At 58.8% G+C, this 24,993-nt stretch overlaps 7 protein-coding genes across 7 annotated transcripts; 4 read left to right on the forward strand and 3 right to left on the reverse strand.

Annotated features, from left to right (window-relative positions):
* Positions 1 to 121: 121 nt before the first annotated feature.
* Positions 122 to 653, forward strand: SPRG_07629 (hypothetical protein; the record flags this gene model as incomplete). Its single annotated transcript, XM_012346907.1, has 1 exon — positions 122 to 653. One exon carries the CDS (start codon positions 122 to 124, stop codon positions 632 to 634), a length of 513 nt encoding a protein of 170 aa, XP_012202297.1. The 3' UTR covers positions 635 to 653.
* Positions 654 to 1,648: 995 nt separating this feature from the next.
* On the reverse strand, positions 1,649 to 3,101 carry SPRG_07630 (hypothetical protein; the record flags this gene model as incomplete). The annotated part of the gene is made up of 1 exon (XM_012346908.1): positions 1,649 to 3,101. A coding segment is annotated over one exon (1,453 nt), but the record flags the coding sequence as incomplete, so codon positions are not given.
* Positions 3,102 to 9,157: 6,056 nt separating this feature from the next.
* On the reverse strand, positions 9,158 to 12,181 carry SPRG_07631 (hypothetical protein). The gene is made up of 4 exons (XM_012346909.1): positions 11,729 to 12,181; positions 11,143 to 11,683; positions 10,566 to 11,097; positions 9,158 to 10,405 (listed from the first exon to the last, which is right to left on the reverse strand). The coding sequence occupies exons 1-4, from the start codon at positions 12,172 to 12,174 to the stop codon at positions 9,243 to 9,245; spliced, it is 2,682 nt and encodes an 893-aa protein (XP_012202299.1). The 5' UTR covers positions 12,175 to 12,181; the 3' UTR covers positions 9,158 to 9,242.
* Positions 12,182 to 13,278: 1,097 nt separating this feature from the next.
* On the forward strand, positions 13,279 to 14,826 carry SPRG_07632 (hypothetical protein). Its single transcript, XM_012346910.1, has 4 exons — positions 13,279 to 13,445; positions 13,490 to 13,591; positions 13,638 to 13,711; positions 13,760 to 14,826. The coding sequence occupies exons 1-4, from the start codon at positions 13,320 to 13,322 to the stop codon at positions 14,796 to 14,798; spliced, it is 1,341 nt and encodes a 446-aa protein (XP_012202300.1). The 5' UTR covers positions 13,279 to 13,319; the 3' UTR covers positions 14,799 to 14,826.
* Positions 14,827 to 15,013: 187 nt separating this feature from the next.
* SPRG_07633 (hypothetical protein) lies at positions 15,014 to 16,429 on the reverse strand (the record flags this gene model as incomplete). The annotated part of the gene is made up of 2 exons (XM_012346911.1): positions 15,014 to 15,948; positions 16,039 to 16,429. The coding sequence occupies 2 exons, from the start codon at positions 16,427 to 16,429 to the stop codon at positions 15,014 to 15,016; spliced, it is 1,326 nt and encodes a 441-aa protein (XP_012202301.1).
* A 399-nt stretch (positions 16,430 to 16,828) lies between these two features.
* SPRG_07634 (hypothetical protein) lies at positions 16,829 to 18,288 on the forward strand (the record flags this gene model as incomplete). The annotated part of the gene is made up of 1 exon (XM_012346912.1): positions 16,829 to 18,288. Exon 1 carries the CDS (start codon positions 16,834 to 16,836, stop codon positions 18,286 to 18,288), a length of 1,455 nt encoding a protein of 484 aa, XP_012202302.1. The 5' UTR covers positions 16,829 to 16,833.
* A 776-nt stretch (positions 18,289 to 19,064) lies between these two features.
* SPRG_07635 (hypothetical protein) lies at positions 19,065 to 20,174 on the forward strand (the record flags this gene model as incomplete). The annotated part of the gene is made up of 1 exon (XM_012346913.1): positions 19,065 to 20,174. One exon carries the CDS (start codon positions 19,065 to 19,067, stop codon positions 20,172 to 20,174), a length of 1,110 nt encoding a protein of 369 aa, XP_012202303.1.
* Between the last annotated feature and the right edge of the window lie 4,819 nt (positions 20,175 to 24,993).

Here is a 24,993-nt window from a genome sequence, read left to right on the forward strand (position 1 = left end):
TCGTCGGACTCGCTGTCGGGATCGTCGTTGGAGTCGTCGGGTGTTGTACTGCACTTGGCGCCCGATATGAATGCTAGCCAAAAAATGGGCCAAGCAGTACATGGAGACGACGCAGGCCGCCATGCTCATCGAGTACAACCTGAAAAACAAACGGGGCAAGGTCTACCGGTGCTACACAAAGATGCATGGAGCGTGCCACTACGAAATCCGTCTCGTCGTCAAGAAGGTCGCCAAGACGACCGTCGGCGTCGAGGTTCTCGAGCTAAACCGACACAACGAGCCTCATGTCGATGCCATGGACGTACCGTACCGCGGTAACCGTCGAGAAGGAAGCGCTGCAACGACCGCTCGTCGTGCCTCCAAGCGCCGTCGCGCGAACGACGATGATTCCGACGGCGACGGCGACGGCGACGACACCTCGTATGGTATCGAGCCGACGCTGCGCGACCGTATCGACACCTCTTCCACCACGTCGTTAGGGGCAAAGTCGATCCTCTCACGGCTTCGCTCGGAGTTTCTTGAGGACGAGTACCTGTCCAGCAAGATGCCGTCGTACGACCAAGTCGCCAATCGGCGTGCTTACAGCAAGCGTCGAAAGAAGGGTCCGATGGATGAAGAGCCCTGCTTGGTGTGAGGGAAATCACAATATATATATTCTGCTGTTCTAGCCTAGCTATTAATATGCACTTACTCGTATACAGGTAGGTGCGGGACGCTCGTTTGGGCCATGCATACGCCGCCTCGTGCGTGCCTTTGAGCTCGGGCCTTACAATGGAGCTCTTTGCTCATCTCGCCGAGTGGGCCAGCAACAAGATGCCAAGGGTATATAATGAATGAATGAATCAATCAATCAATCAATCAATCAATCAATCAATCAATCAATCAATCAAACGTGTTTGCGTTGAAATCAAGTTGGCAGAAACTAACTCCAAGACTTCGCATACGTAGTGCTACGCCTCAATGCGTGGGAGTTGGCACCAGCACTTGGTCGTTGGGAGTGAGCTGCGCACGGAGAGATCCATCCCGTGGTGGACCCCACTCGCCGAGGGTTAGCTCGCTCGAGGTCGAACGCAGGCTCCTGTACTCGGACCACCCGACAGAGAAGTGCAAGCCGTCGGGTGTGTTATAAAATGAATGCAGTTATTATAAACCTTGAAGCTGCTTGACACCAAGGAAAAGCTCTTCGTCACCACGCCCGATGCCGTGCCTGCCAAAACTGCAGTCGGCGCTACAGCGCTGGATCCGCTCCACGACTGATTGATGCTTTGGGACTTGGCCAAGATCGGCGCGAGAATGATTGCAGCGGCACTCCAAGACTTGCGACGCGCGTGGCCCTTCGCGTGTGTGGATCTGGGTTGCTGCGACATCAACCGTGACGCCGTCTGGGATCTTCTCCTGGCGATGGCTTACCGCCGCCGGGCTCACACCACCGTGGATTTCTCGGTCAACATGTAGAAGGACATGTTCAAGGGGGTTCAGCGTGTCGCGCAGATGCTCTATCGTGTTCAGGTCCTCCGTCGTCAGTCGAACGGGTAGAGCCTCGGAAGCCCTTCCTGCAAAAGCAGCACTCTATGTTGCATGCATTTCTATTACATTTTGGAGAGAGAAAAGCCGTACGCACCACATAGAGAAAAATTGTACAATTTTGTCAAGTTTGTGGGGAATAGAGAATGTAGCCACGACCCTGCTGGTGCACGATGTGGGTCCCACATGCCAACTCGGCGACAGACGTGATAGCGTCGTACGTCTCGGTGAGCATGCCGAGAATGATTCTTGTATCCACGAGGTGGGCGGCTGCAGAAGTGAGAGTCCGCACGCTGCCGAGATCGATGCCGTTGGACCTGAGATCGAGACGCTCCAACGCCGACGATCTCGGCGAGGCTTCAAGGACCGCCGCCACCATATTGACGCCTTCTCTGCCGAGCTTGCAGTCGCTCAAACAAACGTCGGTGACGCCAGACGCATTGATCCAGTGGTTCAGAGCCGACTGAAGGATCGACAAGTCGGTTCCATCAAAGCGCATGCCGTCGCACGCGACCGATCGCAGCTGCTGCAAGCCACAGGTCCACTGCAAGAGCTCTTCCAGAGCGTCGTCTGAGGCAACCAAAACGCCGTTTAGCGTCAGCTCGCGCAGACGTGGCGTGGCGTTGGCCAGCGCCAAGGAAGTCTTGCACAGTCGACCATAGCTCAATCGTAGCTCTTGGAGACGAGGCATCGTTGAGAGCAGGGGTAGCAATTCGCCGAGGTCGTCCACCATGGTCTGCACATCGAGACGCGTGAGCGTCGCAAGGTCGAGGCGCGCCAGCAGTTGGATTGCCATGTTGACCGACGGATGCGAGATCGTGAAGCGCGTCAGATGTGGTAGCGACCTCTCGCTGGCCACAAGTGCGTCCACGAGCTCGGACGACTGCATGTCGAGCGCTGACAGCGACGACGCGGTCGCAAGTACGTTGGCGACCGCAGCGGCATCGTCCAGCGCCAGCGCGCAGCGGATGGTCACGCTCTTCTTCTTGCGGCCCGTCGAGAGCCACGCTTGCAAGGGCGTCGCGAGTCGCCACACAACGCCAGTATCCTCGTCGGCGGCGGTGTCATGATAGATCGAGACATGGCGAACGCTCGACGGCAACGATGGGAGTACATTAGCAAACAAGTCCGCATCGATGCTTACGTCACCAAGCTGCGAGCAGTGCTGGAAGAGGCTGCGAAAGACCACAAGGTTGCTGCGATCGACATCTTGCGTGATTGACGCAATTGCATGCGGCCAGGCAGCAGCGAACGCGCCGAGGTTGTCGTACCGACCGCCGAGTGCGCGTTGAAAGGCCCCGAGGCTGCGAATTTGGATCGATGGGATCACTGGAAGGGCGGCAAAGGCGAGGCTCATGTGCTGTGGGCCCAACTTCTCGAGGGCGGGCATGGGCCAGCGCTTCTTGAATGGCAAGGACGACGTCAAGAGCCAAAGGAGCGCCGCCAGGGGCGCATCGAGCGATGGCAAGACGCTTAAAAAGGCGACGACGTCCCGCGGGAAGTACAAGCGCCGGACGATCAAGAGGATGACGTGGTCGAGGGCCAAGGCCGGCGTCAGACCATTCCTGGCTTGCATCAGATTGCACTTTGCGCGTATCCGGACATAGCCAGAGCCACGCCGGCATTTTTATCCGGACGACTAAGACGACTAAGGTTGACATCGAGGATACGTGCTGCGCGGTCGTTGCCGATACATGACGAGGTGGTGTACTATTGTTCGACTAGTAGTACATTAACATTGTACTGTAGATGTTAGGGTTGGTGTTGTTGTCGCTGCAAAGGCGCGTAGATCGGTTCTTCTCACTTGACATGAGGTCCCTATATAATCGCCACGGGGTCACTGAGAAGCGTTACTACTAGGAGCGCCCCAACAACCAACGAGATGCGCTTTTCACAGTGGAGCTGCTTGTGGGTTCGACCGTTCTCGAGCCACTGCCGCAGAGGAGCATGTAAGCACGTAAAGCTGGAGGCTAGGAGGTTGGGGTGTTGGGGTGCTGTGTGAAGCTAGAGTTTCAGCAAGCTAGTCATCTCGAGCTCGACGCACCAATAGCAGCGACTCTCATGTCCGAGATTCTTTCCACGCGCCACCTTTATTCAAGGACCCACAGAAAAACGGTGATTGTAGGAACGTGATTCTAGGGACTACAGTATGGCGCACGGCAAATCATAGCGCAGCAAAATAAATCGGACACGTCAACACCCATGGGGTGACAATGGGGTCCAAACACGATTTGTATCGTTAGCGGCACGGGACCATGCATAGCGTCGACGCGCATTGCGTCCGTGCTTTGAGGTTTTGTCGACGGAAACAAGCTGCGTCGGGTTCGAGTAGAACGGCACGAGACGCTGGTAGTACATCGGAACCTCGTAGGTAAAACTCTCGTGAGCTCTCAAAGAGCTTGCGGGTCAAGTCGAGGTTGAACCTGAGCGCGCGACAACTTGAGGCGGTCAAGAACCGCGTTTCGCTTGGGAATGCCGCCTTGAGGACGTCCTGGAGCTTGTCGATGTAGAAGCACAGATAAGATTCGACGTAGCCCTGGACGATGTCGAATAAGCTCGAGCTCCAAGCCACGCCCGTCGTCTCTATACACGCTGGCTAGACGTTGCCATGGAGCTGGAAATACCCATTCCAGCGCCGAATGGAGCGCACCGATAAACCAAGGACAACGGCAAGGAGGCGCAGCTCGATGCCGCAAAGGTACTGGAGGACGATACCGCGCCGTCCGAGGTCGGGCTATGCATCATGGCAAATCAAAAAATCAAGCGAAATGTGCAACGACTGGCCAATCAGAGACGGCGGATATTGCCCACACGTGGCTCCCGACTAAAACCGTATTAGGGTTATCGAGTGCGACCTCAAGGGACTTGAACTCGTTTTAGTAATACATTCGGGTCAAATCTGTCGTACTAGTACCAAATACGATGAAAGAAGGGAGTTCGAGCCAAATCTATTTCACGGCGCTTGATTGGTCCAAATGTATTTTCGGTATTTTGGCCAATCACATTGCGTTGCCGGATAACGGTCAACGTATCCGTCCACTTGCGATCCTCCGAGCCTGCCCCGAGTACTACCTCCAAGCCATGGCCCCGCGCAGTCGCCGCAACGTGGTCGCGCCGCCTTGTGAAGCATGCGGCAAGACGTGCAAGACTGTGTGTCGTCGGAATCCGTCTCGCTGCTACCTCTGCGTTACGTGCCAGAAGAAAGGACGACTTCCGGCGCATGCAGCTCTGCCGCCGATCGACCCAGCTGACCACCAAGTCCGTGCGCCCAGCCTTGCGGAGCCCGTCCAAGCCGCTCCAGCTCGTGTAGCACATGCATTTCCGACTATTGCTCCTCTTCCCGACCCCCAACAGGCCCGGGCAGCGGCGCGGATCCTCCCTCGGCCAGCAACGATCGTTCCATTCCACGCAGTGCACGTCATCCCGGCTCGTCGAATTGCCCCACAAGTCGCGCAGGCACAAGTCGCGCAGGCACAAGTCGCGCAGCCACAAGTCGCGCCGGCACAAGTCGCGCAGGCACAGCAGCTTGAACTTGACGCTCTCGTGGCCCTGCTAGCCCAACGCAACAGTGAGATCCAAGAGCTCGTTGCAACCGCGTCGACCAGTTCCCAACAGTATGCGCAGCAGCAGCGCCTCCTCTTCGCTGAGATTATGCACCTCCGTGCAGCCGTGGCGACCGAGCGCGAGCATCGAATGCGACTCGAGCAGCAACTGGCATTCAATGTCGCCGAGCACGAGGCGGCAGTGGTGCGGATCGAGCACAGTCATCGCGAAGCGGTCGACGCGTTGCAGCAACAGATGACCGCGGTCGTGGCAGCGCGCGAGATATCCGCTCAGCAAATGCGCAGCTGCAACAAGACTTGGAAGACAACCGCAAGGTCGTGTACTCCGACGACCCCGTCGAGAGCTCACGGGCAGCCGTTGCGAGCAAGCGCAAGCGTGCGATTGCCCCAGCTCCGCTGATGGTTGAGAACCGACCAGTGCGCCCGCGCCACATGGAATCCGCTCTGCTGGCCAAGGTGGCGTAGCATTGGCGCCGCAGCATTTATTTTATTGCATCACCAATTGAAGAAAAGGTGATTCTATTTATGTTTCAAGCTCACAGCTTCGTACCGTCGTCGTACGAATAGAAGACCTGCTCAGCACCCCATTATCTGAAAATAGGACAGGTCCCGGGAGCTGGTAGGAACTGTTGAATGCGAAGCGTTGTTTATTGGTATTTGCGCCGTCGTCGCTTGCTGCAGTCTTTAATGTGGCATCGCACCTCGGTCACCTGGTTCTTCCAGAGCATCTTTGACGCCTTCGTCATGCGTCGAGTTGGCCTCCGTCGATGGGGTTGCTGCGGTGGCTTGCTCACGCTTTGCGAGTCTTGCCTTCCTTCGGGTTTCTAGCTTTTTCCTCTGCGCTTACCGCTCCCGGAAGAGCTCCGCCTCGTACAACGTTCCCTGCTTCCCATGAGACCCCATGGTACTTGAAGGCGTCCTTGCCGTCTCCTGCTGTCCGGATTCTAAGCGCAGTGAGTTGCTCTCGTAGGTGCAGCTTTGAGGACGTGATTTCTGCGCCGTATCAAGAGGGGCACCATCGTGATGCCGTCTCCTGCTGTCCGGATTCAAAGCTGCCCTAGTCTCGAGTGGAGATGTTGCAACATGAATTCGATGACGCACATCAAGGTGGGTGACGCGCTCGCCCGGTGCTTTCGACAAGCGACGTCATCGTGACGTTTCAGGGCTCGGACTTTGATGCTGCGCTTGCAAATGCCCTGGCCGGCTCGACTCAAAAGTTATCGTCTACGACAATCTGGTCGACGGGGGCTGGACAATGGCAATGAGGTCTGCTTCGCACTGCGTCAGAATCGTGTCGGACGGGGTAGTGGATGCGGTGGAACCCTTGCCCTTGCGTTGTCGGTCGATCTACGCGATGCATTTCAATCCATCTCATCCATACCGGTATCAATCAATTGGCGTACACTAGTGTTGACAACAAATGCTCTTTGTCGTACTACATCTAACGTTAGCCTATACATTACGACGCTATTATCCACGAGTCAGCGTCCTACAGACGTCGGTCCTACCTCCATCGACCTCGCACTGCACACGCTGTGGGAATGGCACCTTGATGTTTTTCGTAAATCTAGCATGACCAACTTGTGTCTCTATGTGTCTCTATCCATATCCTGCGACCAAAACAACTGCAGTAGCAGCAACATGACATGGTGGTATTAAATGTACTAGAGACTTTGAAAGCGCTACGAGGCGGCGCCGAGCTTGTCCACGCGCAGCGCCAGTGTGCGCGCATGGTCTAGAATACTACGCTTGCAGTGGCCCCACTTGCCACGTCCAGGCTTGTCGACAACGGTGAGCTCCAACGCTTCTTGCAACCTGCCAGCACCGCAAAGATAGAGGCATCAGTAATGACAAAGAACGCGGCATCGCTGGGGACATAGGTCAAGGCATAGCTGCGAAAAGAGTCCGGCGTGTCGACGACGCGCACCACCAGCGGACGCAAACAGTCGCACGACGCAGAAGCACAGTCGCACCGTCGATGCAACCCGGCACCAATCGCGACAATGCCATCGGCATAAAGCGCGCACGTGCCGAAAACCACGCTCGAGACCCGAAGCGCGCCAATCCAGTGGGCGAAAACCGGCTTGAAGACAGCGTACTGCTTCACCGAGAGGTTCATTTGGGTGAGCACGACCGTCTCGAGGCGTGCAAGCCCACACGTCCACGTAAAAAACGTCTGGTGCGAGGCCGTTGCAAAGTTGACCTTGCACAGCGCCAAGGTCGTGAGGCGCGGATTCGTCCCAAGCGCCATCACAGCGTCTTCGTGCATCATGCACCGGCGCAGCGAGAGCGCTTCCAGCGCCGTCATTCGTGGCAAGAGACGTAAGAGCCAGCTTCCATTGGCGCCACAGTCGATCGTCAAGGCCGTGAGCTTCGTCAGATCAAACAGCCGCAGGCACGCACTCAAGTCGTACGACTTGGCCACGAGCCGGAGTCGCGTCACGTGCGACAGCGGCTCGTTCGCGGCGACGAGTGCGTCCAGAACCGGATCGGCAGCTTCAATGTCCACGCTTTCCAGCGACAACGTCGACGCCAATACGTTCGCATCTCACCATCGAGTGCCGAATGAATGCCCTTCACACCCAGATGCGTGCACAGAGACGTGTCGAGCCATTGCGCAACGGCGACCGCAGCGGTCCGCCACAAAGCTTGATCGACACTCGTATAAGAGCCGACAAGCGATAGCCGGCGCACGCTAGGCGGCAGCAAGGGCAAGAGCTCCGCAATGATCGCAACGTCGGCACTGATGCACTCGAGTCCTGTGCAGCTCGGCAGCGCGTGCTGGATCGCGCCCAGAGTCTGCTGGTTCACGCAGCAATCAAGTCGTACAATCTTGGGGAGCGAGGCCGCCAGCGCGGTGCGAAGGCGACGGCCGTGAGGACCGAGCAAGTGGCCAGCGTGCTGCGCGAGCATGCTGGGCCGGCAGACTGCAAGCGATGCCAGCGCGGCAAGCGATCGCAGCGCGGGAAGGGCCGTGATGCCAAGCAGTTGGTGGTTGACGTCGGCCACTGGGCACAAAATGTGCGCGACGTTACCAAGAGCGTGGTAAGCGCCGTGAGCTGCTCGTCCAAGGTGGGCAAGGCCGTCAGAAACGCCAAGATGTCTCTCGGTGAGACCAGGAACGGCACGATCAAGAACGCGACGGCGTCCCAGGCGGCGGGATGGGCTTGACGCCATAGTTTGGGTGGGCGCTGGCTGGTCATTTGGCGAGTTGACGAGTAGATTGTCGGCGTCTTGTGATGGGAAAGGACGTGGTCGTTGGTCGTTTTTCGGAAACGCTGCCACCGACACTGGAGTCGTGAAGCGCCAAACTCGCTGGAGCTTCTCGCTTCACGCGCGTCCAATGAAAAGGGATGTGATTATCGTGGTCCCTGGGGCATACTACTGCGAGAGGATGCCTGCTGATTGGCTGAATCGACTGACTGCGCGTGCTGGGCCTGTCGACGGTCACCTTCTCTGTCGCTTGCCCGGCTGACGCGGGTGCCCCGGTGTCCCGGGTGAAGCGAGAAGCTCCAGCGAGTTTGGCGCTTCACGACACTGGGATCGAATTGACCGACGAAACAGTTCATTATAGACAGCCCACGCAACCCTAATCGTCGACACGTCGTTTTTTGCATCGGCAACGACAGATTGGCTGTCTGAGGTGGTGCCCTGTCCGTGACGAAGGAAGAAGACGTGGGAATCGAACCCGCGACTGCCTCGCGGTGCGCCTGCGTCCAAGTCGACGAAAAGACGTTTCCAAGAAGCACCCTCCTTGACGTTTTTGCTTCGGACGCGGGTGCGATGCCATCAGAGCTTGGAGGCAAAAGATGTGATTTTGTCGGCGTCAATGCGACGCCGCGGCAGCCCGTCGTTGATTGTATTGGAACTTTGGTCGCGCCTCGACCACGTCTCGATCGTGTGCAACGAGGACCGTTGCGTTTCAAGTTCTTATCTCGAATCATGACAGCACAATATACACTTTACATTTCACTCTACGACTTACCCACGTCTCTGCCCCGTGTTCTGCACCTAACCTTGCAGCTTCGAATAGTTGCATTATTTTATTTGCTCGGTGACACTGCTCTCGCCGGCATGTAAACAAGGTCGGTCATTACGATGGCACCTTAATAATTGCGAGTCTCAGTTTAACTACCGACAAGTGAGCTGCTGGTACTATTGATGGTGGGTCTTGACGTCGAGGACGGGGATCGGTGACCGACCGTTGGGCGCCATGTGCAGCATCGTGCGCTTGGGCACTTGGAAATGGAGCGCCATGTACGAGATAAGGTTGAGGCCGACGATAAACGCAATGAGGCAGCACACGTCTTGGGTCTGGTTGTTGACGTCTTGCCCGATCGTTTGGAGAAACACTTCGCCGTAAATCGGAATTGCCGGGTACCCGGGCGCGTCAAAACTCAACAAGAGGCCCTTGAGCTCGTTCGTCATCATAATCTCAAACGCATACTTGAAGAGCGAGAGCCACTGGATGGGCGCGACGCCGCTCGGCATGGTCTGGACGTTCAGCAGAAAGCCACCAAAGAGGAGCATGAGCAACAAGACGACCGTTGCCACGAGGTTCGCAATCCCGACCGTCTTGGAGACCGTGCTGACGAGGAGACTCAGCGAGCCCGCAGCCACGTTGAAGAGCACCAAGGTCGACGTAAACAACAAGAAGCGGTCAGCCGGCGGGTTGAGGCCCATGATGTAGTAAAAGACAGCGGCGAAGAGAACGGCTGGCAAGATGCGCAGCGAGACCAAGTCGAGGAGCGTCTTGGACACAAAGTAGCTCCACGGCGCGTAGTACTGAGCGCTCGCTTCCTTGAAAAAAAGCGCGCGTTCTTGGATAAAGACGTCCATGGAACTCAATGTCGCAAACCCAAAAAACGTCAGCAAAAAGTAAAATGCCCCCATGCGGTTCTGGAACCCCGCGAGATTGAGTTTGAGGCCAGAAAAGATACCGCCCGCGACGAGACCAAGCACGATGCTCAAGACGACGTGGAAAATGAAGAGGGCGCGGTTGCGCCACAGTGTACGCGCTGCTCGCACAAAGAGCACCTGGAGCTCGAGAAGACGACTGCCACGGGCGGCCTCACTCGACGCCTCGACGTCGTCGGTTGCGGCCGCTTGGAGCATCTCAAACGACGACGTGTTGGCAAACGAGACCGACAACGGATCGTGCTGCGCGCGCCAGAGAACGTCAAGCGACTCAATGTGCTGCGGCTGCGTCACGACATCAAGAAGGTGGTCGGCGATCGTCTCATCGGCCGGGCACGCAAGATCGTGCTCTGCGAAATAGTCGGCCGCCAGCTTGGACGGACCATTGTACATGACCTTGCCTACACCAAGCGATCGTGAGCATTCAAGATTTGGGTAAGAACATAAGAAAACAGACAATAAGACAATAAGAAAATATGAAAAATAAGAAAATATGAAAAATAAGAAAATAAGGAAATGCAAATACGAATGCCATAAAAGATAAAAGACAGGAGTGGGTACCGTCGGCAAGCAAGAGCACCTTGTCGAGCTTGAAGAACGACTTGGTGCTTGGCTGGTGGATGCTCATAATGACCATGCGCCCATTCTTCGCGAGCGCTTGAAGCACCGAGATGAGGCTATTGGCCGTCGCGCTATCCAGCCCGGACGTCGGCTCGTCCAAAAACAAAATGGACGGCGACGTGACGAGCTCCATGCCGATCGAGAGCCGCCGCCGCTCGCCGCCCGAGATGCCGCGGAGGCCCTGCGCGCTGCCAATGCGTGCGTCGGCCACGTGCGAGAGCCGGAGTTCTTCGAGGACCTTGGCGACCATGAGCTGCTTGGACTGGAGCGAGTACGTGCTCGGGAGCCGCAGAAACGCAGAGTACTCCATCGACTCGCGCACCGTCAGCGTCGGCAGCAGCGTGTCGTCTTGGTGCACGTACGCCGCGAGGCGGCGGTAGTTGGAAGGCAGCGGCAGGCCGTCCAGCGACATGTAGCCTGTGATGGTGGTCGTGCCATTGGCGACACCGGCGAGCGCATTGAGGAGCGTCGTCTACACCAACGTCAGTTTTGACTCAAAGCCATATGTAAAGGGCACCTTGCCCGAGCCTGACGGGCCCATGAGGCCGAGCACTTGGCCGCGATGGATGCTGCCCGACACTTGGTGCAGAATCGTATGGGTATTTGCGTCGCTTTTGTCTGGCTGGCGCTGCCAGAACCGCTTGCGCGGCGCCGAGGTGCAGGTAATGTCGCCAAACTCGAGCTTCTCGCCGCACGCGGGCACCGAGATCGTATTGAGCGGCGCGGTCGAGAGCGGGTCCTCGAGCGACGACGACGGTTTGAGCAGCGCCGACCGACGCACTTGCACTTGGTACGACGCGTAAAAGAGGCACGCGAGCACGATGATGGAGCCGGCGACGCCAAGCACCGTGATGAGCGCAATGAGGAGCGCGGTGGAGAAGGGCTCGGACGGAGGCGGCGCGTCGGCATCGGCCTTGCTGCTCGCCGTGCCGCCGTTGATGGCAGCGTCGACTGCCGCCGACTCGCACGACGACGCCGTGCACGTGCCACCGAGCGGCAAGGGCGAGCCCGTGATCGTGACCGTGAGCGCGCTCCCGCTGGTCGTCACCGTGAGCGGCCTAGTACCGTCGCATTGACATCGTCGCTAGCATCGTCGGACGTACTTGTTGAGCATGGTTTGCTCAAAGAGGATCTTGGAAAAGTCGCTGCAGAGGTCCGTGCACTTGCAGACGAGGTTGCTACATGAGAACGACGTGCCGGCAAACGTGCAGCTGTCCATCGTGCAGTCGACTGCGTGCTCGCCGGCGACACCGGTCGCGTTCTTAAACACGGCCATCGTGCACGTGTTCTTGGACCCGGCGCTGCAATCGAGCGCCATCGCGCCGTCGGTAAAGACCGCTTGGAGCGTCGCGCTCAAGATGCAGTCGTACGTCTTGGTCTTCATGCCAGGCACAAACTCGAGCGACTGCACGCACCGGTCGCCCTTGGTGGTCGCGCTGCAGGCCTTGTCGTTGACGCACATGCCGCAGTTGTAGCCCATGCGGCCGTCCGCGCACGCGGCCATGGCCATCGCCGGCAGCGCCGCGAGCAGCAGCCAGAAGCGAAGCATGCTGATGATCCCAGTCTGCACCCGTCGCGGTTATTTGGCTCGGTGGCAGCAATTTAATGCATATCTGCGCAATGGACTTGGTGTTTGTATGTCGAATTAAGAATGCGGATTAAAAGAGCGGAATGTGCGCACAGGACAGAGTGGTTGTAACAGGAGCGCGACGTCGATATACAATTAGACAGGTTTGCACTTGAGACTTACATACCAAAAGCAGGTTAAAGGATACACATATGACAATTGCACTATGCAAAGAGAGAGGTATTGAATTGCAGAGAGTGGGCCGGCCGCCAGATGGACACCGACCGCGATTCGTTGGATCTCGGTCATCCTCTCGGTTCAATCAAGCCAGGGATGGCTTCAAGAATCCCTTGCCACGACCACGCAACCTCGTCCTTGGACCGACAGATTCGATGGGTTACATGTATCCATTTCGCGGTGTCGGACACGAGAGATAAGCTCGTGGCGATCTCATGGACAGCCCATGTAGACAGCCGACGGTTCGTGACCTGGGCTGCGGTGGAAGCACTGGGTGGCAAGGGTCGAGTCGGCAAGGAATGTCATATATGTGTGCTCACAAATGTGTAGGGTTTTGAAATTTTGTCACCGGATGACACTTTACGACGCGACGGAGAAACGCTTGGGCCGCGACGACCACATCTAGAGTCGACGCACGCGATACTAGTACAGTGTAGGGACGTGTCTGGACCAGAATCGCAGCGTTGTAGCTCTGCGTAGTGGGTTGGTCTAGCGCAGTCGCGGCGTAACCGATGGCATTTTTGCTGCATGCTAGGGTCGTGCCTCAGAGTGCAAGAGATGGGCATGCAAGCTGGTGCTGCATCACGTTGACTGTCAGCGACCGCGGCTGCAATCATTCGTGCAGTCGTCAAGAACACGCCTGGATTGCCTGTGCTCGGGTATGCATTCTTACGGGTTTTTGCAATCTATAAAACATTGCAAACGGCATTTGATAATATGCATTGCTGAAGGATATCCACTTATCGAACCATACTCTGTTATGGGCTATTGTTTTAAACACCCACCGCAGAACATCGACTATGAGAGGTTTCCATTGACCACGTATCCGGTTGATCCGGAAAGCAGAGTCAGTCAACAACAACCCGCAGCAAGGACCGAAGGATCGCCCGATGAACCTGCTCCAGGGCAAGACGAACCAGTACCTACGGGATGCGATCCTCGAGAACCACGTCGACAAGGCGCGCCGGTACCTCACGCTCAAGATTGGCAAGGCCGACGTCGAGGCCACGACCGAGGTAGCGCGCCTGCCACCTCTCGTTGGCCTCATCCGACGTGCTAGAGCGGGGGCTTCTCGATGCTGCACTGCGCCGCCGTTATGGGCTCGACGCCCATGGTCATGATGCTTCTGCAGCTCAATGCAAGCATCTGGACGCTTACCGACGTACGATGACTGCGGCGCATGCCATGGCTCATCGATTTGGCTCTAGGACGGCTACTCGGCGCTTGACTTGGCGATCTGGAAGGGCCACACACAGATCATTGACATTCTGCGCTCCCAAGGGTACATGCGCGCCTCTTTTTTATAGCAGCGATACCATGGCTACGGTAGGGCGATCGCACCCATGAAGGAGCCCGAGTCGCTCAACGGCAAGAAGATCTTGCACCTTGGCCGCGAAGCCACAGTCGTCGAGTACTATCCGAGCACCGCGATCAAGACCAAGAGCACGCGCGCCTTGCACTACGCAACGGGCGAGAACTACCTCGTCAACCTCTGGGCCGGCACGGACTACAAGATCATTGGTCTGGAAATGAACCTGGAGCCGCTCAGGCAGCTCAACTACATTCCCACGGACGTGGGCATGGACATGGAGGCCGAGAAGTCGCCGTCGCATGCGCGTGTTGAGGCCGCCATGGAGCACATCCTCGAAGGCCAAGCATTCTTTGACGAAGACACAGACGACGACGACGACGAAGACGACACGCTGTCGTCGGGTCCGCGCCGCCCGTCGGCTGCCGAGCTCCGCGAAATGAACGACGACGACGACGACGACGACGACGACTCGGACTCGGACGACGACGTGGTTGTCGAAAAGACCGTCGAGGTCACCGTGCCGCCGGGACCCCTCGGTGTGCTTCTCGATAGCGGCATCTCCGAGTGCGCGGTTGTTCAGGGCTTTACCGCGCTGCCATCGGGTATCAAGGGCACGATCGAAGCCAGCGGCCTTGTGACCCCCGGCATGTACATGATTGGCATCAACGAAGTCAACGCGTCGCTCATGTCTCTCCAGCAAGTGATCCAGCTCCTCGGCAAGCTCGCGCGCAAGGACAAGGTCATTCGCTTTGCTGTCTTCCGCCCCAAGCCCGCGCCCAAGCCGACACCCGCCCACAAGCCGCGCCCGGTGACCCCGCCGTCGCCGGTCGCTCGACCCGCGCCACCGTCGCCCGGCTCGCGTCCCTCGGCGGCGCCGACAGCCACGTCGATGGCCAGCCTCGTGGGCATGCTGCGCACAGGCGGCGAGAGTCGCCGGACGTCACTGGCGCCCGCGCCAATCGCCATCAAGCTGCAGTCGCCACCAGAGGCCGAGTGCGTGCACTGCGGTGTCCCCGAGTCGGTGCACACGTCAGACGCATGCCCGTACAAACCGTAACAAGGCCGTCGTGGTTTTTTGTATCGACTTGATCTTTGCGTGTGTCAAGTTGATATTTGCGGTCACACAACGAACGTTTACCCAAATGCTTTCGAAGACAGCCGCCGCCACTACCCAATGACGCGGGACAAAACGCAAGCAGGCGGCGTGGGTTGATGCCAACACGTAGTGCTGCAGTGTACAACTACTGTAGTACGTGGTGGCGTGCTCAAAGGTTACATTTCGGTCTGCAGGCTTGACGAGGCGAGGTAGCAGTGGTGGCGAGCATGGCGAGTCTCAAATTTCACTTGAACGCGGGCCACCGTCGCTGGAAGACGCACATTGTCCCAGAACCACGGGAGGTAGTACCCTTGGGCAACCTCGAAATGCACGCTCGTGTTTCTTGTGCTCGCGAGCGCGTGGAGGACGGTGGTGACGCTCTCCAGCGCCAGCATCTTTGCATGGCAGTCGAGAAGGATCGTGAGCGGCGTTAGTATCGTCCGTGCGCGAAGCTCGTCCGCGATTGCATAAACAAAAGTGTCGTCCACGTTGCAGTCCAGAAACTGCGCGCGACCAAGTGTCGGCGGCAACCACGGTTGGGCTACGCGAGCGACCTGCGGACAGCGGCGCCAAGCGACGGTCTGTAGGCGGGGCGACCGACCGAGGTAAGCGAGGAGGCTGTGTAGCACCGACTCGGTGCGCCACACGACCGAGAAGAACCGTGCGCTGCAGAGCACCGGCGCGCCTGCAAGGCCGTGAGCTACCGCCTCGTTGAGCTTGCAGTAGCCCAGCGTCAAGTGCGTGAGCGCTGGCAGACGCGACACCATTGCAAGCAAAGGTGATAGATCTTCTTGTTGATTCCCGCGGACATCGAGTTGTGTTACCTTGCATGCGTCGAGCTGCGCCACGAGTCGGTAGTGGCCCGGCACGGTGGCAAACGACACTTTGAGCTGCGAGAGACTACCAAAACACAGCCCAGAAGCCAAAAGAGCTTGTGCGACGGCATCGGAATGGTTGATGGCGAGGCGCGTCAGCGATGACGTTGCGGTGAGGACGGTGGCGAGCGACACACCCGCGTCAACGGTAGCGAGCGCCATGTTGTTCAATGTCAGCGTCCGTGCGGTAGTCGATTGCAGCCATGGTCGGAGAGCATCTCCAAGGTCGAGCATCGCTGTAGGTGATTGCCTGTCGCCCCCGCTGTCGATAATCGTGAGGTGACCAACCTCTTTGAGACTGCGCAGAAGATCCCTAGCGTAGGCACTGGCGACGTCGACTTGCACCGCGTCCAGCCGCGTGCATTGGTGTATGAGATGACAAAGCTCGTCACTGTCGCAGGCTGTGAGCTTGGCGGGTACAGCGAGAGAGACGACCTGCGAAGGCCATGTCTTCAGAAAGCCGACCAAGCTCTGCGGCTGCCCGGGTACGCGCGCCGCCTGGAGGCAATCATCGAGGTGATCGGGCTGCTCGATCTTGACGGCCGGAAGGATGGGCATCACGGCCAGCATACGGTCCATGTGCATGTTGCCAGCGCACTCGATGCGGGGGACCGGCCATTCAAAGTGCTTGGACTGCTGGAAGAGATGCAAGAGCGCAGTGAACGGCGGCGGCAACGAAGCGCTTGGGAGCGCCGTGAGCAAGGCAAGCGCGTCCATTGGCGAGGCCACAAACGCCAGCACGTGAAGAAGCGAGGTTGCATCCATCGCGCGGTTTGTCAAGGGACACCCGCCGTGCGATCGCTAGCGTGCACCAATCAGATCGCGTCCAAACTTGCGTGAATATATACGTACGGTGCTTTTATTATTCTTTCAATCTACACAAACGCCACTTGAAGTTGGTCGATTGGCAAGATACAGTGTAGAGCCGGTGGCCCAAGACGGCGCAGCCGAGATCCTGCTCGACAGCTTTCATCGGGCTCGCACCTTGCTCGAGGACTACTAGAATATCGTCAACCACGGACCCTAGACGTGAACTATCATTGTAGGTAGGCTAGAAGCACACAACATTTGGGTTGGTTCGACCAATCACGACGCCAGTTGCTTCTTTTGACATATCAAGAATGGCAGCTCCTTCTGCCACCGCGGCCGCTCTCCACTGCAATGGCATCCTCATCGCGATCGTGCAGTGCATTGCGTCGTCCTGCGAAGTCGTGGCCTTTCTGGACGTGCTGCCACACTCGGTACTCGGCAAGCCGCTTCGCGCCTTGCATGCGCTGCTCTCGCGACCTGGCCCGTCCCTCTACGAATGGCCCAAGCCAAGCTTCCTCGGGCTCGTCGGCGACGAAGAGGCGCTTCTTCACGCCGCCTTGCACGTCTACGAGGCCATCGGCGTCTATAACGTGCATGGGTTTGGCCCCAAGTTCGCGACGGTGTACGACACGGCGCCCTTCTGCGCCTTTGCTTCGACTTGGGCCCACAAGATTACGTTAATGGACATGTCAATTAGCACCGAGCCCTTGGACGAGGCGGTCTGCCACGCACTGCGTCAGTGCACGCGTCTCCGCGAGGTCTGGCTCGATGTCTCGCCCATGACGACATTGCTGTTTCAAGCGGTCACGACACCCGCGCATCGCGTCCGCAAGATGCACGTTCAGTCGTTTCGAGACGAAGCATTCGACTGGACACCTCTTTTGACGTCGTGGCTGGCTACCGGGCATGCAAACCACCTCAGTGTGTCTGAAATCACGCCACCAAACGACGACCTCGCCCGCGCGATCGCATCGACGTTGTCGCTGCGCGGCCACGAGCTCTACGGCTGTGACGACTTTGTGCAGCAGCTCTTTTCCCTAGGTCAGCCGCTGCGCCACCTCACCCACGTCCGTCTCCAAACCGACGTGCCAGCCCACATCGCGACGCTGCTGCAACGCGTCGACGTGCGTCGGCTCGAGTCGCTCATGCTCGCGAGCCGCGTGCCGCTGGATCCGCTGGTGCAGTATTTGCATGCCGCACCGCTCTTGGAAGAGCTCGACTTGTGTCGCTGCTCGCTGACGACGACCAACGAACACGTCGTGGGCACGTGGCCGCGGCTTCGCATCGCTCGCTTTGACGATGTGGGTTTTCGTGCCGACGTGTTTAAAGACGTCTTGGTCCACCTCTCGACCTCGGACCGCCTCGAGCACGTGTCCTTTACGGACTGCCACATCGTCCGCACCGAGATGGCAGCAATGAGTGCTGAGCTCCGCGTCTGGATTGAAAATGGGCTTCGGAGCTTGACGCTGCGTGGCAATATCCTCGACGACGCATGCGTCGCGCTCATCGCGCAAGTCCTCGGCGAGACCGAGAACACCGCGCCACTGACGCAGGAGCTGACGGAAAATGACTACACTATCAGCTGCGTCTGGGGCATGCTCGCGGCACTCGCCAATAGTACGTGCGTCAACGTCGTCATGGACTTGGAAGAAGACATTTCGGAGCGGGACATGGATATGATCGCCAAGGTTGCTGCCTCGTATGGCATCAAGGCCGTTCTCACGGAATGCCATCTCGAGATGTACAGCTCGTTTGCAATTGCATGAAGCGCGCATTGCGGGCAATGCGTTGAAGCTTGCGAGCAGGGCTACACTTAACACACAAAGTTGCGGGACGTGGCGTCCAACTTTAATAAGTCCGTGGGTCTTTTGAGTTTTATATGTAGCAGAATGGGACACGCATTGCCGCCTCGGTGCTTTAGCAGTACGACGAGTTAAAGGTGAGTACCCTTTAGGATGTGGGGAGATAACACTTTGTGGCTTTAAAAATAAAAGACGAGAAGAAAAAAGGAAGAGGGAAGGTCGACGCTCGAAAGGCGCCCTTCGTTGTGGCTGGCGTCCCACTCGCAGTGGCGCGATCGCCATGGAGTGCTCCATTTCATCGCGAATACAAATTTCAAGTGCGCCTTTTAAAAATTTCTTCAAGGTACACTTGCAATTTGACGCTATCCGGATACGCCATTTGTGGCGGGAAGGCTGCTCAACGGCCCCGTAAAGAAATGCGCGATCTTTATCCGGCTCGCCACAGTCAACGGTCGCGACAACAGGTTCGCGGGACGCTGCAGCCCATGTGGCTGGATGGCCAGATCGGATACTGCGATTGTCGTCTATGCGATGGAACGCGCATCACCCAAGACAGCGTGGCGGGCTCGAGAGAGAGCTGCGGAACGGGATCCCAAGGATGTATTTGAATTAAGAACGCTCTCTCAACGCCCTTGGTGTCACGGACCACGTCTAAAAGCACGCCATTTTTGGTTGGCCGGCCGCGTTTCCGTCTTCAGAACGCATCATGGCCGCTGCCACCGCGGCCGCATTCCACTGCAATGGCATCCTCACCGCGATCGTCCAGTGCATTGCCGGCGCACGTCGTGGTCTTTCTGGACGCGCTGCCGTCGCAAGTGCTTGGCGCATCGCTTCGCGCACTGCGTACGCTGCTCTCGCGGCCTGGCCAGTTTATGCACGAGTGGCCCAAACCGTGCTTCCTCGGTCTTGTCGACGACGACGAGGACCTTGCATCGGCCGCCTTGCCCGCCTACGAGGCCATTGACGATTTTTTTGTACCCAGCACTTTTCTAGGCCCCGACGTGTTTAACGTTAGCACTTTTTTGTCTTCATGGGCCCACAAGATGACGGCCATCGACGTCACGTTCAGCGCCAACCACATCAACAAAGCGGTCTGCCAAGCGTTACGTCGCTGCACGCGCCTTCGCGAGGTCTCGTTGGACTCGTCGCCAAGGATGACGCACGTGTTTCAAGCGGTGGCGCATCACGTGTCCAGACTCAACGTGGTGATGACGCGAGGTGACGCCGTGGACTGGACACCGCTGGTGACGTCGTGGCTCGCGAGTGGCCACGCCGAGCACTTGAGTCTGCGCTGCATCCCAGTCGCCACCGATGCCCTCGCGCGCGCCGTCAGCCGGACGCCGACGCTGCGCAGCCTTGCGATCTTCGCGTGCGATGACGTTGTCGAGCAGCTACTTGGTATCGGGGAGTCTCTGCGCCACCTCACGCGCTTTAGTTTCGGGACCAAAGTGCTTGTCCTCGTGGGCCGACTTCTCGATTTCGTCGACATCCGCTCGCTAACGTCGGTCACGCTCTCCTGCAGCATGCCGCTGCATCCAGTGTTTTACACGCTGTGTGGCTCGCCCGCGCTTGAAGAGCTCGTCTTGCGCTGGTGCTCACTCACCGTTCGCAACGATGACGACGTCGTCGGACACTGGTCGCGACTCCGCGTCGCTCGGTTTGATGGCGTGGACTTTAGCGCCGACGTCTTTGACACTCTATTGGCGAGTCTCACGTCCTCGCAGGTTTTGGAGCACATGGGCTTTCACGACTGCAGCACTGTCTCTGTTGTGCCGTCGGGGTTCACTGCCGACGCAAGGTCTGCTCTTGATGAGGATGCACCGCTCTTCAAAGGCAAAACGAAAAACTGAATTCGATGGTTAGAGAAACTGTCCTTGTCCATTCGCAGTCTGGCCAGTCCGCCAGCCAATGGGAGGGCAGAACGGGCTTGGACTGCCACGTGGACACAACATTCCCCCCCATGGTCTACACGACCTCGGGATGAGTAGCGCGAAGAGCAGAACGCATCTTGGCGACATTGCCGTTGCCACGGGCTGCAGAGCGGAGAAAAGCCGCCATGATCTTGGGCACGTCCGTGGCCATGTCGGCCGCAGGTTCCCACGAAGCCTCGAGGACGTCGAGACCGAGCCACTTGACTTTGACTTGCCATTGCTTCGACGGCCGGTCATAACGACAGTCGAGCATCGCTTCCACGAGATGACCACCTTCGACGTACGCGATGTGGTCCTTGAGATCTTGCGTCACTAGGAGGTCCTTGGTCGCAAAGAACTTGAGGCGCGACGCATGATGCGTCGACAGCGAGCCGTCGCGGAGGTCTTCAACCACGAAGACCCAGTCCGAGATGATCTCGACGATGCGGCGCGGGCCGAGCCACTGCACCTGGAGCTTGTTGGCTAAAGCACTCGAGACTTTGCCGACCAGCACATAGTCGCCGAGCGAGAAAAACACTTGACGCTGCTTGACACCACGCCTGCTGTTGTGGCGCGAACGCTCCTTGTCACGACGCTTGCGACCAACCTCGGCAGCAGCGCGGTGGAGCTGGTCCCGGGCAGCAGCGAGCTCTTGGAAGGCGTCTTCGCGGAGGCGAGCAAGGAGTTCTTCCGGGACTTCCTTGATGTCGCTACCGACGCGATAAGCGGACAACGCATGCCCCGGCGGGAGCAGCGTCATCGCCGTGATCGGCGCTCTTCCTTGCCCGAGCTTGGCACTTGGGGTGTGGTTGAGCGCATGTTGCACAAGCGGCACGAGGACACGCCATTCCTTGGCGTTCATGTGCAGCTCCGCGAGCACAGTCTTGAGGGTCTTGAGCACCGTGCGCATGAGGACTTCGACGGTACCATTCGCCCATGGGCAGTGCGCAGGCGAGAAGTTGTGCACGCTGCCGTACTGGCGACGCACTTCGTCGACCACCTGGTTCTTGTAATGAGGCCCTTGGTCGGAGGCCCACTGCGGGGCGATACCGAAGTTGGCAAACCATTGCTGGAGCGAATCAATCGCGTCCAGCGCCTTGCAGTTGTCGTGGACCGTGAGCTGGCAGAACCGGCTCGCATCGTCCACAATGACGTGGATATAGCCGCCTGGCATCGAGAGAAAGTCGCAATGGATGAGCTCGTTGGGCGCCGTGGCATGCAGAGTCTCGCCAAGCGGGCGAGGGACCTTGCCATTGCCGACCGACATGCACTGCAGGCACTGGCCGACAAAAAGCTCGACATCGTCGACCATGTTGCGCCACGTAAACGCGCTCATAAGGGCTTCCTTGGTCGCGGCTTGGCCACGGTGGCCCATGGCACCTGCGTGTGCCACGACGAGAAGCGTCATCTGCATGTCAACAGCCGACGGCGGGATCCAGATGCAGCCGTTGAGGCGGCCGACACCCGAAGGGTCCGAGCAGTCGAGACGAGCCTTGATGTCGTCGTACTCGGCGCCAGCCTCGCGCTGCACTTGAGCAATGGCCGCCACGGTCGGCCACTGGAAATCGGGGCCGAGCGGTGACGCAACCTGCGCCGGGACAACCACAAGTCGGCGCACACGCAGGGCACGCGTAGTCGGGCCGTCCGTCTCGGGCGTCGTGGCATTGGCGAGAGCGCCATCATCCGACGGCGTCCACGGCAAAGCAAGCGCGTCGACCGCGGCTGCGCGGTTGCCCCAACGGGAGAGCATATCCCCCCACACGTTTTCGTCCCCCGGCACGTGGAAAATGGTGTACCGGAAACACGTGAGCGTGACGGCCCAGCGCGCGAGCTTGTCGGCAAGGTAGCGCGGTTGCGCCGGCGAGGCATCGACACCAAAGATGAACTCCAAGTTGCGGTGGTCCGTGAGGATGACGAACCCGAGATCGCGGTGGAGGAGGTAGTCGAGCCGCTTGACCGCGAAGATGATTGCATAGGCTTCCTTCTCCGTGACGCTCCAGCGTAGCTGCGTCTCGTTGAACGCGCCGCTGACAAAGGCGAGCGGACAGTGATGCTGCTGATCGAGCGGCCAGTCGGCCTGTTCGGCCGGCACTTGCGTCAGCACTGCGCCGTAAAAGCAATGGCTGGCGTCCGTACAGAGGTAGAAAATAAACTTGTCGTTCGGGTGCGCAAGCGTAACGGCGTTGAGGAGCGCATCCTTGCAGGCCGCAAAGCAGCGCACGTGCTCGTCGTTCCAGCCATGCGCGTCGAGCCGCGCAAATGCGAGACGAGCCTTCTTGCGCGTGCCGGTCGCGACGCACACCGCCTCGAGCTCTTCGTGCAACGGCGCCACGAGCTTGTTGAACTCTGGAATGGACTCGCGCATCCAGTTGAGCGCGCAGACAAACTGCTGCAGCTGATCGGCGGTCTCGGGCGTGCTGAGCTCGACGAGACCCGCGATGCGTTTCGGATCGTGGCTGACACCTGCCGCGCTGATGCGACGGCCGCACCAGACGACTTCGGGCGCAAAAAACGTGCACTTGCCGGGGTGCAACTTGAGACCGTACTCAACACACCGGCCGAGGAGGAACTTGAGGAGATCGATGAGGTCCCGGGGCGACTTGGCGCTGCCGAGGACGTCGTCGACCCAGCCTTCGAGGCCATCGCCGTACTTGTCGCCGTACACTTCCTGCGCGACGCGTTGACAATACGCGACCGCATCCGTCTGGCCCATCTGGACCCGGTTGGACGTGATGACGCAGTCGATGCCAAGGATGGAAAACCACTCCTGACAATCGCGATGGAGCCCGAGCTGCCAAAAGCCGCGGAACCAATCGGCCACAAAGTAGCACGTCGTGCCGCTCAGGCGCGCCATGACAACGTTGAGCATAGGCATGGGCCAGACGAGCGGGACCGTCTGCGCGTTGACACCGCGCAGGTCGACGGTCATACGGAGCTCGCCGCTCTTCTTGGGAACGATCCGAGGCGCCGACGCCCAGTGCGAGTTTGGATTCATGTACGCAAGACCATGATCGAGCAGGTCCGTGATGGTGTCGCCCAAAAACTGGGTGTACCTCGGGTTGTAGCGACGTTGCGCGCACTTGAACGCAACGTAGCCGTCCTTGAGCGTCACGACGAGGGGTTCCACCTTGATGGGCGGATCCTTGGCCGGCTTGACGCGAAAGACGTCGATCGCACGCATGACCAAGTCGTAGAGTTCACGCGTCAGCGGCTCGGGCAAGCCGTTTGGTTGGCTTCCTGTACCGCGGCCGTAAGAATGTCCTTGACGGCCGCCGTGACGTCCTTCCCATCGGGCAGCGCCACGTCATGTTCGTCGTCGTCGTCGACCAGCGCATCGAGCTCATCCTCCCCCGCAGCGCGCCACGTCAGCACGGCACGCTTGACCATCGAGGTGGACGAGAGCGCAAGTGTAGCACTGTCCGTCATGTCCCAGACCGCACGGCGAGCATGAGCCTTGTGCAGAAGGACATCAAGGTCGTAGCCGAGCGTCTGCATGACCGCGCGACCCAGCGTGATGTTGGAGCCCGCATCCGTCTCATCGACCCAGGCCGAAATGTTGAGGAGCGTAAGTGGCCCCGGCTGCGCATCGAGAACCAACTCGTTGAGGACCATGTAGCGGGAAAGCACCATCGGGACTTGGCCAAAGCCTTCGAGAGGCTGCGCCACCGGCGCCGTCGCAATCGCAGCAGCCGGGTCTTGCTGCACAAGCAGCTCGGCCAGACCTCGCGAGATAATCGCGGCAATGTCCGACCCCGTGTCCAAAAGTACCGGCACCGGCGGACCGTCGGTAAGGCCATTGACATGCCCGGGCAGGGCGCCTGGCGGTAAGTCGTGCTCGGCGCGCGACAGCTTCTTGGTCTGAGCCCGGCGCCGCTGCTCGCCTTCCTTGCGTCTCCGTGCGACAATCTCCTTCTTGGCGTCGTCCGAGGTGTTCTTGCAATCGGCGAGGTGGTGAGCTTCACTGCATGCCCAGCACTGGAGAGTACGCGCACCGCTTGACGGCGCACGCGCAGCGTTGTTGGCGCGAGCCACCTTGGCCTTCAAGTCCGACAAGCGCTTCTCTTCGGCCGCCGTCTGCGCCTTGAGTTCGTTGAGACGCTTGACTTCTGCCACGGCAACGGAAGGCGTCTCGTCGGACACCTTCTTCTTCTTGCCACGGAGATTGCGGACAAGTTGCGCGTTGGCCTCGGCCCGCATAGCCGGGAGCACATGGCCCAGACGCTCGCGGACGCGCTCCCAAAACATGAAGATGTTTTGCTTGAGATGAGGGTCGTCAAAGTCGTAATCTTGCTTGATGAGCGCGCGGACACCCTCGGGCTTGATCCCGGGGATAAGAGCCTGGACGACTTGCTTGGGGTGGAAATAATCGATGTCTTCAGCGTGGTTGCTGACCAAAACCTTGTGATACTTGGCCTGCCAGTCCGTCATGCGGTCGGCCACGTCGAGGATCGAGTTGTCCATCGACAGGTTGTGGATCATGGCGACAACGACGGCCTTGTTGTCGGCTGGTCGGCCCAGCGACGCTTCAAAGAACATCTCCCACTGTCGCTCCGAGATGTCGTCCACGGACTGGTTGAAGGTAAACCGCGCATGGTGCGCCCTCGCTTCGGCCGTCATGCACGCGCTCATCATGACGGTGCCAACGGGTTGTCCCATGGAGATGCTGATTTTGTCCTGCGCTTGAGCATAGGCGATGAACTCCTTGGTGAACGCGAGCTGGGCTTGCGTGTCGAGACCCTTCTTGCCGTAGATCGGCGGC

This window comes from Saprolegnia parasitica (genome assembly GCF_000151545.1).
Source record: "Saprolegnia parasitica CBS 223.65 unplaced genomic scaffold supercont2.32, whole genome shotgun sequence".
Taxonomy (NCBI): Eukaryota; Oomycota; class Saprolegniomycetes; order Saprolegniales; family Saprolegniaceae; genus Saprolegnia; species Saprolegnia parasitica.

Bases quoted from the DNA above. Each gene is read 5' to 3' on its own strand.
- SPRG_07631 (XM_012346909.1), bottom strand. From the start codon at position 12,174: ATGCTTCGCTTCTGGCTGCTGCTCGCGGCGCTGCCGGCGATGGCCATG. The intron at 11,098-11,142 runs GTGCCCTTTACA...ACGTTGGTGTAG, and splicing joins GCCCGTCAGGCTCGGGCAAG to ACGACGCTCCTCAATGCGCT. The intron at 10,406-10,565 runs GTACCCACTCCT...CGCTTGGTGTAG, and splicing joins GGTGCTCTTGCTTGCCGACG to GCAAGGTCATGTACAATGGT.
- SPRG_07632 (XM_012346910.1), top strand. From the start codon at position 13,320: ATGAACCTGCTCCAGGGCAAGACGAACCAGTACCTACGGGATGCGATC. The intron at 13,592-13,637 runs GTACGATGACTG...ATTTGGCTCTAG, and splicing joins GCATCTGGACGCTTACCGAC to GACGGCTACTCGGCGCTTGA. The intron at 13,712-13,759 runs GTACATGCGCGC...TGGCTACGGTAG, and splicing joins GACATTCTGCGCTCCCAAGG to GGCGATCGCACCCATGAAGG.